Source organism: Arvicola amphibius, chromosome X (genome assembly GCF_903992535.2).
Source record: "Arvicola amphibius chromosome X, mArvAmp1.2, whole genome shotgun sequence".
Classification (NCBI taxonomy): domain Eukaryota; kingdom Metazoa; phylum Chordata; class Mammalia; order Rodentia; family Cricetidae; genus Arvicola; species Arvicola amphibius.
The window spans coordinates 77,748,644-77,762,522 of NC_052065.1; the positions used below are offsets into that span (position 1 = coordinate 77,748,644).

General features: G+C 35.9%; 1 protein-coding gene across 8 annotated transcripts in view; it reads left to right on the forward strand.

The window, feature by feature from the left end:
- Positions 1-13,879, forward strand: part of Pcdh11x (protocadherin 11 X-linked) — a 548,040-nt gene that overhangs the window by 242,205 nt on the left and 291,956 nt on the right. For 6 of the 8 annotated variants that reach the window (XM_038317057.1, XM_038317058.1, XM_038317061.1 and 3 more), the window contains exon 3: positions 1,369-1,449. The exons of the other annotated variants lie outside the window; for them this stretch is intronic. In XM_038317057.1, coding sequence (XP_038172985.1) covers positions 1,369-1,449 — 81 coding nt within the window. The remainder of the gene's footprint in view (positions 1-1,368; positions 1,450-13,879) is intronic. 8 annotated transcript variants of the gene reach the window in all.

Below are 13,879 nucleotides of genomic sequence, written 5' to 3' on the forward strand. Positions count from 1 at the left end.
ATACAGTTTATAAGACTGTGTTACTAAACAGGACTTTTAATGCAATGAACATTAATAAACAGGTTTTTGGGTAGTTTATAATACTTTATAAAAGTTTATAATAGCTTTATAATACTTACTTTGCCTATAGCCTTACATCATTTACTTAATTTTATTTTTTCATTAGAAAAATTGTTATAATGTGGTGTTACTTTTTGATTTATGTTTCTCATGTTTTCTGTATTTCTATGAGTTGAAACATGGTTATAACTGTTTGGTCTATTAATAATAATCTGTTATGTGTCTTTTATGTGGCAGCAATAGTATAACTTCATAATAAACATGAGTTGGCATTTAATTGATTATAAAACTATCTTTACTGAATTGCATTAAAATGTCATGATACAAATCTGTTTTATTTCACCTTTATATATATGATGACTTTGACCTGGTAAAATGAAAAATAATAAATTGAACTGTCAATGTAACTTGATATATGAGACACACGAATCCCTGACAAGTAGTAGCACCATCATTAATGTTTTTAATGTTCTATCCAGCATGAGAAAATCATGATACCATGATATAAGATCCATAAAAACATTTTTCGACTACACTACTTTTGCATATATACACATCCACTAGACACTGGTTTCTATAATTTCTACTTCTTTTACAATGTTCTTTATTTCGTTGATGAAATCATTGCTTTTAAGCAACATTTTACTGTATTACCTAAAATCATATATAGGGAAAATATATATAATGTGCATTTGATGTTTTAAAGACAGAAAATATACTTTGTAATATGAGAAAAACAAATTAAATGAATTACAAAACTTCAGTCTTTTCTGGTGTTGATCACTGTTTAGACATGGTAGATTAGGATTTGTCAATTGGTTCATAAATCCTTTTGTAGTTCATTGAGTATATTGAATGCCTTTATAAGACACAAGGCAGATATACAGTTTCATAGCACACACAGGACAGATTTTAATTTTAGACTATGGTGAAAACAGTAAACATAAATCTTGAAGTCATTGAGTTATAGAAATATTACATTGAAATTCTCCCTGACAAATTTTGACTTAAACAATTTAAGTTGTTATGTATTTGTTTCTATGCTGAGAATATAATAAATAACTGTATTACATTTAAATATAAACTCTGAGAAAGAAAACTGTTGTCTGTTTCACATTTTTTATGACCTAGAAGATTCAGCATATTTTAACACATAATAACTCATTAGTTACATAAAATATTGTTTCTAAAAAGAGATAATTTTCTTATTTCCTTGCACAGAATGTCTGTGTATGTTATGTGTATGTACATGTATTTGTTTTATGTTGAATAAGTAGCTTAACATACTCTTTTTCTTCCTTTACAAAGACAATAAAGGAGATGGTACGATCTCGCACCCCAATGAAAGAGGCAACCACTGTGGAAATCTGGACTCATCCTCATCCACAGGTATCAAAACAACATGTTTTAATATTTCCTACCTTTACCTTTTGCAAAACAAGTTCAAACTTCCCTTCAAAGATAAACTATTTGGGTCTATTAAAACATACTAACACTATACAGATACAATGACACATAAACTTGATATTCTATAGCATGTAATATATGAAAATTCAAGGAATGATAACATGTTTCAAGTTTAAACTCTGTTCATAGGTAAGAAAGGAATGAGGGAGGTGTATGTAATTTCAAAATTATACTGTATTTTAGGAAAACTGTAAGAATACCAAAACCAGAAATCAAAGAGTAACAAAGTTCCTCTGAGCTCCATGGTAAATAAAACAAGCGGTAGGAAGATAAGTGATAGAACTTCAGTAATAAGCAAGTTGGTTTTGTTACATATCTTAAAGTTCTTAAAGCAAATTTCTCAGGAGAGTTCATGTATTATGTGTAAATTAATAGAGACATTAAAGTCTTCTAATATACTATTGTAGTCAATAAAATTTTATGGAAAAAGATTCAGATAATTACATATCTTTGAAAAACATCCTCTAGAGACATGACTTTTTAGAGATTAGCAAAATAGGAACAGGAGAATAGAGGAGAGGCCATGATTCTAAGATAACCTCTATCCATCCTTTCATTCAATATACTCAGTTTGACAAACTTTATACTAAAGGGATAGGTTTTTTTTCTTGATGCTCATTATCTTCAATGATTTTATAAGAGTATGAGGAATTAGTGTTTTCATATATGTGATTTATCATGTATCTTTAGGGATTTTCAAGTTGAGCTCCAGTGATGAAAATGAAATTATGAATATGTTATTTCTATTGTATTTTGCTTTGTTTTCTCAAAGTTCAAAGCATCTATTTACTTGGCTAAAAACTCAGGGTGTACTGTATCACGAATAATAAAAACTCAGAAACAAAATTTGGGGTTCAACTCGAAAACCAGAAAGGCAAACCAGCCAAGTGACTAGAAAAATTTTACCTCTACCTATGCTGGGAGACAATAAACCAAGCAATTAACCTCTCTCTCCTCCCCTTTTATATTCTTTCTAGTGCTAGTATTAAAGGTGTGACTCCCTAGTTCTGAGATTAAAGGCGTAGGCACAGCTATCTTAATTTCTTTCTGCATTGATCTTGTGTAGCCTGGGGTAATGTTGAACTCACAGAGATCCATCTGTCTCTGTCTACCAAATCCTGGGATTAAAAGTGTGTCACTGTTGCCTAAGCTCTAGTGGCCTTAGCTTTGCCTCTGGTCTTCAGGCCAGATTTATTTATCAAAATATAAGTAAAATACCATTACAGTATACTTTTGTGATGTCTTAGAGAAAAGTATGTGTTTTGTGAAAATATAAGTTAACTATTGCCATAGAATGATTTGAGACCAGAATGGGAACTTTTGAGAATTGTTTTTATCTTCTAGAGCTATTTTGTACAAGCACTTGAATACCAAAAAAATTAGTGTGTTATTCTTTACACAAGGAAAACTTTATTTTATGATAAATCAGTGTGCTTTAACGTTACCCTTATTATTTGTAAGTAGATTTTCTTTCAGTGTTTTTAGAAAACATCCATTTCACTGTGCAAGCAGAGTCATAAACTTTGGCCACCATTCATAGTCTTTGATAGTATTAATAATTAAATTTTGTTCCTTAATTAATGTTGTTATAAGTGATTGTTAAAGAAATTACTCTAAATCTTAATAACTCCTTTCCATTTGATGATTTATTCTTATAAATTGTATTTGAGCTATAGACACTATATTTTTCCAGATAAGAACTGGGAAAAGTTAAATAATATTACCTAACATTTCATAGCTACAAATGTCAGATAAGGAAATTAATGCAAAAATGGGATTTTGAGGCCCATGTTTACCCACTGAAACAAATTTTATAACTATATTCAGGATGGACAGCCCTTCAGTAAACATATATATCCTAAGTTTGATGAGAGGTTCCAAGAGTTCCATAGCCTGTTAGTAAATTTTAGTAACATAGCAGATGGGTTCCGTATCTACAGCTAAAATGCTTATGAGTTTCCATAGCAGTCAAATGCAGAGGGCAGCAGATGGGAATCATTTCTCTATAGATGTTTAACCACAGAATATTGGTACTCATTTTGAAAAGTTGTTGGTAACTGTGATATTCACATCTCCACATCTCCTTGTAATTAGACTTTCAAAAATAAATATAGACTTTACATATCATTCAATATAATCTTAATTTAAATGAATAAAACATAGATTTGCAGTTTTCAATTATAAGATGAAAATCAATGAATCATTTGTTTATATAGAATTTGGAATTATGACTCATCAGCCTTGCTATGCCTTACAACCAAGTGAAATAAATTCTGTTTTCCGCCATAGAGGCAACCTTGTTGATCACACTAAAATCAAGGTAATATAAGCTCATTATTATTATTATATTAGTTCATTTATCATGTTTATCCTAAGAATACCACATTGGAAATTAAATGGAGTCCACTTGATAAAAGAATAAACAGCATGAATCCATATGAAGGACATTAATGTCATAAAAGCATGATTTTGAAAATAAGGTGGGTGGCAGGGAACATTAGCTTGCACAAAAGGAAATATCAACTTAGAACAAAAGCAGAAAATAGGGATTCTGTTTGCTGAAAAGTATTCTGTAGAGAAGAAAATGCATAAGCAGTTATATAATTCTTCAAGCATTCATCATATTTAGTTCTTTTTACAGTAAAGCTCTTGTTAGGATCTCCCAATAATGGCATTTAAGAGCTGGGAAAAAGGACAGATTGTTTAAACTTGTTTCTACACTTATAAATTGGTGATAATTATTTCATGTAATTTTTAAGTTTAACACACACATACACACACATATATACAAAAGAGTGATACACACACACAAATACATATGGGAGTGATATACTTACATATATACATGAGAGAGTGAATGAGGAGTGAGAGAGAATATAAAAATTCTTCTCTTCAAGAACATATCACTGTTCTGCTCATACATGTTCTAATAAACTATATATATAAATATATATGTATATATATATGTATGTATGTATGTCACATTGTTAATAGTTTATCTATAGCTATATAATGAATATAAGAGAACAGTAGTTTTTCAAAATCTCTACTATATGTCTATTAAACATGTTACTGATTAGAGGATTTGTTGATTTCTAGAATTAATTATATGTCACAGTTTTATCTGTTTTTTTCTCATTTTTTATTAAAAATTTCCATCTCCTCCCCTCCTCCTCCCCCTTCCCTCCCCTCCCTTCCACCCATACCCCCACTCCGCCCCTCTCCAAGCCAAAAAGCCATCAGGGTTCCCTTCACTATGTTAAGTCCAAGGTCCTCCCAGCTCCCCTTAAGGCCAGGAAGGTGAGCAACCAAACTGACAAAGCTCACAGTGAGCCCGTCCATGCTGTAGAGTTCATGCTCATCGCCATTGTCCTTGGTTTCTCAGTCCTCCTCCACCGACAGCCACATTCAAAGAGTCCAGTTTTATCACATGCTCCATCAGTCCCATTCCAAATGGACTTGGTGGTCTCCCGTTAGATCTGTCCCACCGTCTCAATGGGTAAATGCACTCCTCACAGTCCTGACTTCCTTGCTCGTGATCTCCCTACTTATGCTCCTCATCAGGACCTTGGGAGCTCAATCCGGTGCTTCTATGTGGGGCTCTGTCATTTTCTCCATCAAATACCAGGTGAAGGTTCTATGGTGATATGCAAGATATTCCTGAGTATGGCAATAGGATCTGGACATTTCTGGCACCCTCTCCTCAGCTGCCTAAGGAACTAGCTGGAAATTCAACACCCCTTTATGATAAAGGTCTTGGAGAGATTAGGGATACAGGGGTCATTCCTAAATATAATAAAGGCTATTTACAGCAAGCCGACAGCTAACATCAAATTAAACGGGGAGAAACTCAAGGCCATCGCACTAAATTCAGGAACACGACAAGGCTGTCCACTCTCTCCTTATCTCTTCAATATAGTGCTTGAAGTTCTAGCAATAGCAATAAGACAACACAAGGGGATCAAGGGGATTCGAATTGAAACGGAAGAAGTTAAACTTTCATTATTTGCAGATGATATGATAGTGTACATAAGCGACCCGAAAAACTCCACCAAAGAACACCTACAGTTGATAAACTCCTTTAGTATCATGGCAGCATACAAGATCAACTCCAAAAAATCAGTTGCCCTCCAATATACAAAGGATAAGGAAGCAGAGAAAGAAATCAGAGAAGTGTCACCTTTCACGATAGCCACAAATAGCATAAAATATCTTGGGGTAACTCTAACCAAGGAAGTGAAAGACCTATTTGACAAGAACTTTATCTGGTTTTTAAAGAAGGCACATAGGCAAGAAGTTCTGAGTGATGTGATCATATTTCACATCATGTTCTGGCAAATAACTCATTCTTTTTTTTTTTTTTTTTTCAGCGTGTCAGAATTTTTTATTGATTTTTTTTTCTTTTTTTTTTCTCATGGTTTATTTTTTTTTTATATTTAAAAATTTCCATCTCCTTCCCTCCTCCTCCCCCCTCCCTCCCCTCCTTCTCCCCTTTCTCTCCCCTCCTTCTCCCCCTTCCCTCCCCTCCCCTCCACCCATACCTCCCCTCCCTCCCTCTCAAGGCCAAGGAGCCATCAGGGTTCCCCACTCTATGCTAAGACCAAGGTCCTCCCAACTCCCCCCAGGTCCAGGAAGGTGATCGACCAAGCTGAGAAGGCTCCCACAGAGCCCGTCCATGAAGAACAATCAGAGCCCAGAGCCATTGTCCTTTGCTTCTCAGTCAGCCCCCGCTGTTGGCCACACTCAGAGAGACGGGTTTGGTCGCATGATCCATCAGTCCCATTCCAACTGGAGTTGGTGATCTCCCATTAGTTCTGTCCCACCGTCTCCATGAGTGAACGCACCCCTCTCGTTCCTGACTTTCTCCCTCATGTTCTCGCTCCTTCTGCTCCTCATCGGGACCTTGGGAGCTCAGTCCAGTGCTCCAATGTGGGGCTCAGTCACCTTCCCCATCTGTCGCCAGCTGGAGGTTCCCTCACGGTCCTGACTTTCTTTCTCATGTTCTCTCTCCTTCTGCTCCTCATCAGGACCTTGGGAGTTAATACTGAGTCAATCATTTTGAGAGTTCTTTATTTTATTTTATTTTATTTTTCATTTTTTTTTATTAAAGATTTCCATCTCCTTCCCTCCTCCTCCCCCTTCCCTCCCCTCCCCTCCACCCATACCCCTACTCCACCCCTCTCCAAGACAAAGAGCCATCAGGGTTCCCTTCACTATGTTAAGTCCAAGGTCCTCCCAGCTCCCCCTAAGTCCAGGAAGGTGAGCAACCAAACTGACAAGGCTCACAGTGAGCCCGTCCATGCTGTAGAGTTCACGTTCATTGCCGTTGTCCTTGGTTTCTCAGTCCTCCTCCACTGTCAGCCACATTCAGAGAGTCCGGTTTGGTCCCATGTTCCATCAGTCCCATTCCAAATGGACTTGGTGGTCTCCCGTTAGATCTGTCCCACCGTCTCAATGGGTAAACGCACTCCTCAGGGTCCTGACTTCCTTGCTCATGATCTCCCTCCTTTTGCTCCTCATCGGGACCTTGGGAGCTCAGTCCGGTGCTCCTATGTGGGGCTCTGTCATTTTCTCCATCCAATGCCAGGTGAAGGTTCTATGGTGATATGCAAGATATTCATGAGTATGGCAATAGGATCTGGACATTTCTGGCACCCTCTCCTCAGCTGCCCAAGGACCTAGCTGGGGGCGTCTTCCTGGACACCTGGGAACCCCTCTAGAGTCAAGTCTCTGCCAACCCTAGAATGACTCCCTTAAGTAAGATATATAATTCCTTGTTCCCATATCCACCCTTCCTATATCCCCACCATCCTATTACCCCAGGCTCTTCCCATCCTCCACTTCACACTTTTCTCTCCCCATCCCCCATCTGAACAGAGAATTCTCAACAGAAGAAGTTCGAATGGCCAAAAGACACTTAAGGGCATGCTCAACCTCCTTAGCAATCAGGGAAATGCAAATCAAAACAACGTTGAGATCTTACACCTGTCAGAATGGCTAAAATCACAAACACCAATGATAGCCTTTGCTGGAGAGGATGTGGAGTAAGGGGTACACTCATCCATTGCTGGTGGGAATGCAAACTTGCGCAACCGCTTTGGAAAGCAGTGTGGAGGTTTCTCAGGAAATTTGGGATCCACCTACCCCAGGACCCAGCAATCCCACTCTTGCGAATTTACCCAAGAGATGCCCTATCATATTACAAAAGCATCTGTTCAACTATGTTTATAGCAGCATTATTTGTAATAGCCAGAACCTGGAAACAACCTAGATGCCCTTCAGTGGAAGAATGGATGAAGAAAGTGTGGAATATATATATATATATATATATATATATATATATATATATATATATATATATTAGAGTACTACTCGGCGGTAAAAAACAATGACATCTTGAATTTTGCATGCAAATAGAGGGAAATAGAAAACACCATCCTGAGTGAGGTAACCCAGGCCCCAAAAGATGAACATGGGATGTACTCACTCATAATTGGGTTCTAGCCATAAATGAAGGACATCGAGCCTATAATTCGTAAAAAATCCTAGAGAAGCTATATAAGAAGGTGAACCCAAAGAAAAACATATAGTTATCCTCCTGGATACTGGAAGTAGACAAGATTGCCGGACAAAAAATGGGAACATAGGGGTGGGGTGGGATTGGTGGAGGGGGGATGGGGAGAGAAAAGTTTATTTTATTTTTTTATATTTTTTTATTATTTTATTGAGCTCTATATTTTTCTCTTCTTCCCTCCCTAACTCTCCCCTCTCCTTCAACCCTCTCCCAAGGTCCCCATTTTCTCAATTTTCTCAGGAAATCTTGTCTTTTTCTACTTCCCATGTAGATTAGATCTATGTATGTCTTTCGTAGGGTCCTTATTATTGTCTAGGTTCTCTGAGGTTGTGAATTGTGGGCTGGTTTTCTTTGCTTTATGTTTAAAAACCACTAATGAGTGAGTACATGTGATAATTGTCTTTCTGGGTCTGGGTTACCTCACTAAAAATAATGATTTTTAGCTCCATACATTTGCTTGCAAAATTCAAGATGTCATTTTCTGCTGTGTAGTACTCCATTGTGTAAATGTACCACATTTCCTTATCCATTCTTCAGTTGAAGGGCATTTAAGTTGTTTCCAGGTCCTGCCTATGACAAACAATGCTGCTATGGACATAGTTGAGCACATGTCTTTGTGACATGATTAAACATCCTTTGGAAATATACCCAAAGTGGTATTACTGGGTCCTGAGGAATGTTGTTTCCTAATTTACTGAGAAATTGCCATACTGACATTGAAAGGGGTTGTACCAGCTACATTCCCACCAGCAATGCAGAAGTGTTCCCTTAACCCCACAACCTCTCCAGCATAAGTTGTCATCAGTGTTTTTGATCTTGACCATTCTTACATGTGTAAGATGGAATCTCAGTGTTGTTTTGATTTGCATTTCTCTGATGACTAAGGATGCTGAGCATTTTTTTTTTTTTTTTTTTTTTTTGGTTTTTCGGGACAGAGTTTCTCTGTGGCTTTGGAGCCTGTCCTGGAACTAGCTCTTGTAGACCAGGCTGGCCTCGAACTCACAGAGATCCATCTGCCTCTGCCTCCCGAGTGCTGGGATTAAAGGCGTGCACCACCACCGCCCGTCGATGCTGAGCATTTTTGTTAGTGTCTTTCAGCCATTTTAGATTCCTCTGTTGAGAGTTCTATGTTTAGGTCTGTACTCCATTTTTTTAATTGGGTTATTTTTTCTTTTGATGACCAATTTCTTGAGTTATTTGTATATTTTGGAGATCAGCCCTCTGTCTGATGTGGGGTTAGTGAAGAGCTTTTTCCATTCTGCTGGCTGTCGTTTTGTCTTGTTGACCATGTCCTTTACTATTCAGGAGAGGTTTATATTTGTCTATTCACTGTTAGTACCCAAAGGAAAGAGAAGCTATGTTAGAAAAATTCAGCAAGTAGTTACTTCTGAAAATTTACATCTTTCCTGTTATTTTTCTGTGGAGTCTGGATTTATATACTTTTAGAATTTGGTTTGCCTCTCCTTCAATTTCTTACTGATAATTCCTCAACTTTCTGTAGTTGTAAACTCTGCTCTATGATATGAAGCTTTCTTTTATAACTTAAGTTATATGAAAATAGGTTAAGAGAAGTGAAGAGTTTCTGTTATTTGGAAGCTTACCAGGTTTTGGCAAAGAAACACTGTAGTCAGTTTTAATTTGCTTTAGCTTTAAAGAATTCTTAAGAATGAGATCCTCAAAAGTGTTCATATGTATATTCCTCATTGCAAGGCTGCAAAACCCAATAACCTGAAAATCGGCTGTGAAACTTCGACTCTCCTAGGCTTCTCTTTCTAGTTTACTCTAAAATGATTACCATACATTTCAGTCTGCATGTCAATGCTGATTACAGATTATCTTCTAATGAATGTAGAATATGCTAATTCTATAAGTTTTCAATTATTTCTTACTGGATGTTGAAATAGGATTCAATTCATTTAGTTTCTCATTATTGTCCCTTATATTTCTGTTCTTAACTGCTCATTCTTTAAATCATATTTACATTGTAGTCAGAGTGAATACACTGCTAATTTTTTGTCTTTGTTCTTCCTTAGGCACAAATTTATATATTTCTCACTTCCTACTTAATGTTTCTTTCTCATATCTACCTCTGTTCATTTGCACTCATATTGCTTGCAACTCAGGTGGCTTTGTACATCTGGACTAAAATTGCAAGTATCTGTGGGAATGGGAGCTTCTGAGAACAATGAAGATATTTAGATAATATCTCCATCTGAATCAGAGCATCTCACACTCACCAAATATTTTATTTTGCAGTGCCATGTATAACACTCTTACTTTATCTCAGTAATAATATCCACCTACATATTTTTTTCTATTGATTTTTATTGAGCTCTACATTTTTATCTGCTCCCCTCCCTGCTTCTCCCCTCCCCCCTTCAAATCTACCCCAAGGTCCCCATGCTCCCAATTTACTCAGGAGATCTTGTCTTTTTCTATTTCCCATGTATATTAGATTTATGTATGTCTCTCCTAGGGTTGTCATTGTTGTCTAGGTTCTCTGGGATTGTGGTGTTTGTAGGCTGGTTTAAAAGTCACCAATGAGTGAGTACATGTAATAAGTGTCTTTCTTTGTCTGAGTTATCTCACTGAAAATAATGTTGCCTAGCTCCATCCATTTGCTGGCAAAATTCAAGATGTCGTTATTTTTTTCTGCTGTGTAGTACTCCATTGTGTAAATGTACCACATTCTCCCTATCCATGCTTCGATCGAGGCACATTTAGGTTGTTTCCAGGTTCTGGCTATGACAATCAATGCTGCTATGAAAATAGTTGATCATATGTCCTTTTGCACGATTGAGCATCCTTTGGATATGTACACAAACATAGTATTACTGGATCTTGAGGAAAGTTGTTCCCTAATTTTCTGAGAAATTGCCACACTGACTTTCAAAGGGGCTGTAGCAGCTTGCATTCCCACCAACAATGCAGAAGTTTTCCCTTTACCCTACAACCTCTCCAGCATAAATTTTCATCAGTGTTTTTGATCTTGGCCATTCTTACAGGTGTAAGATAGAATCTCAAAGTTGTTTTGATTTGCATTTCTCTGGTGACTAAAGGATGTTGTACATTTCCTTCAGTGTCTTTCAGACATTTTAGATTCCTTTGTTGAGACTTCTCTGTTTAGGTCTGCATACCATTTTTTATTGGATTATGTGTTCTTTTCATGACCAGTTTCTTGAGTTATTTGTATATTTTAGAGATCAGACCTCTGTCTGAAGCTGGTTTAGTGAAAATATTTTCCCATTCTGTAGTCTGTCATTTTGTCTTGTTGACCATGTCCTTTGCTTTACAGAGCTTTTCAATTTCAGGAGGTCCCATTTATTATTTGTTTTTCTCAGTGTCTGTGAATATATGTAGGGATATATTTAGGAAATGGTCATCTGTGCCAATGTGTTCAAGTGTACTTCCAACGTTCTCTTCTATAAGGTTCAATGTGACTGGCACTATATTCAGGTCTTTGATCCATTTGGACTTGGGTTTTGTGCATGATGATAGATATGGATCTATTTTCATTCTTCTAAAAGGTTGACATCTAGTTATGCCAGCACCATTTGTTAAATATGCTTTCTTTTTTCTATTTGATTTTTTTCCTTCTTTGTCAAAAATCAGGTGCTCAAAGGTGTGTGACCTAATATATGGGTCTTCTATTTGGTTCCACTGGTTCTCCTTTCTATTCTTATGCTAATACCAGGCTATTATCAGTACTGTAGCTCTGTAATAGAGTTTAAAGTCAGGGATTTTGAAGAATTGTGTAGAATTTTTGGAATCGTTTATGTAAACTATCATATCATCAACATACAGTGAGAGTTTGACTTTTGCAATTTGTATCCCCTTAATGTCTATTGTCTTATTGCTCTTGCTAGGACCTCAAAATCTATATTGAATAAATATGGAGAGAATGGACAACCTTGTTCTGTTCCTGATTTCAATGGAATTGCTAGGAGTTTCTCTCCATTTAGTTTGATGTTGGCTGTTGGCTTGCTATATATTACCTTTATTATGTTTAGGTATGTTCCTTGTATCACTGCTCTCTCCAAGACCTTTATCGTGGTAGATGATGGTTCTGATGTGTTCTTGGATTCGATTTGCCAGTATTTTATTTAGTATTTTTGCACCATTGTTCATGAGTGATATTCGCCTGTAATTCTCTTTCTTAGTACTATCTTTCTGTGGTTTGGGTATCAGGGTAATTGTAGCCTCATAAAAAGTGTTTGACAATGTTCCTTCGGTTTCTATTGGGTGGAATAATTTGAGAAGCATTGGTATTAGTTTTTCTTTGAAAATCTTGTAGAATTCTGAGCTGAAACCACCTGGTCCTGGGCTTTTTATTGTTTACTTTTAATGACTGTTTTATTTCTTCAGCAGTTATAGGTCTTTTAATTTGTTTATCTGGTCTGGATTTAATTTTTGTAAGTGATATTTATCCAGAAAGTTGTCCATTTCCTTTAAATGTTTCAATTTTGTGGAAAAAGGTTTTCGAAATATGACCTGATGATTCTCTGTATTTACTCCGTGTATGTTGTTATGTCCCCCTTTTCATTTCTGATTGTGTTAATTTGGATATTCTCTCTCTGCCTTTTGCTTAGTTTGGATAAAGTTTTGTCTATTTTGTTTATTTTCTCCAAGAACCTACTCTTTGTCTCATTGATTCTATGTATTGTTTTCTTTGTTTCTATTTTGTGGATTTCAGGTCTCAATTTATTTCCTTCTGTCTAGATCTCTTAGGTGAGTTTGCTTCTTTTTGTTCTAAAAGTTTTTAAATGTTCTCTTAATTCACTAGTGTGAGATTTTTTCTAGGTTCCTTATGGAGGCATTTAGTGCTATGAACTTTCCTCTTAACACTGCTTTCATTGTGTCCCATAAATTTGGGTATTTTGTGCAGTCATTTTCATTGAATTTTAGGGTTGAAGTGGTTTTGCATTGTCCCCATTACTGATGATTTGGACCATTGTTTGCCTTCTTTTGGGAAACGTCATTCAATTCACACTTTCTAAACATTTGTCCCAGTATTCCTTAGTGTTTTGAGAAATGTAAATTTGAGGTAAATTTCAGTAAATACTAATCATTTGTATTCTTTCTATTTTACTTTCTTTTAAGAAATATATTTTCTAAAATATCATAACAATGTTGCCAAAAATAACTAATATTTCTAGTAAAGTTGCTGATTTTAACAGCATATGTTATCAATTTCAACAAACAGTTGTGTGTCTTTTGTTCTCTTGTTCACTCAAAAAAGAAAACTGTGCTTTATTTTCCTATCAGAACTTAAATTATATTTCTGTGCTACTTTAAAACCAAAACCTGGAATTCAAAGAGCTATATTTCTGAGCTTTGTTTTCCTTGGGGAGAGAAACATATTTGTAAGTTTGAGGGATTTTTAATTATTTGAACCACAGATACTATAAAGATGCAACAGTAGCCTATAGAAAAATTTTGTAAATCATGATAATTTGAAAAACTAAACAAGCATATAACTTTAACAAATGAACTTGAGGAATAGTGTTTTAACAAATGAAATTTGCATATTGGTGTAAATGTTTTACCCTAAGTGTTGTACATGGATGTGAAACATGTCCCAAGCAGTTATATCAAGGTGCTTAGGAATATAGAATAATGAAATAAAATAGAACTTGATCAAGAAGTCAGGAATGAACTATGTTCAGGAAGCTACTAATACCACCATGTTATTTACCATTTCATTTGTTTACTCTATTGTAGAGAATTTAAATTTATCAACAAATATTCCAAATCACTCTCTTAATTTTCTATAGTTTC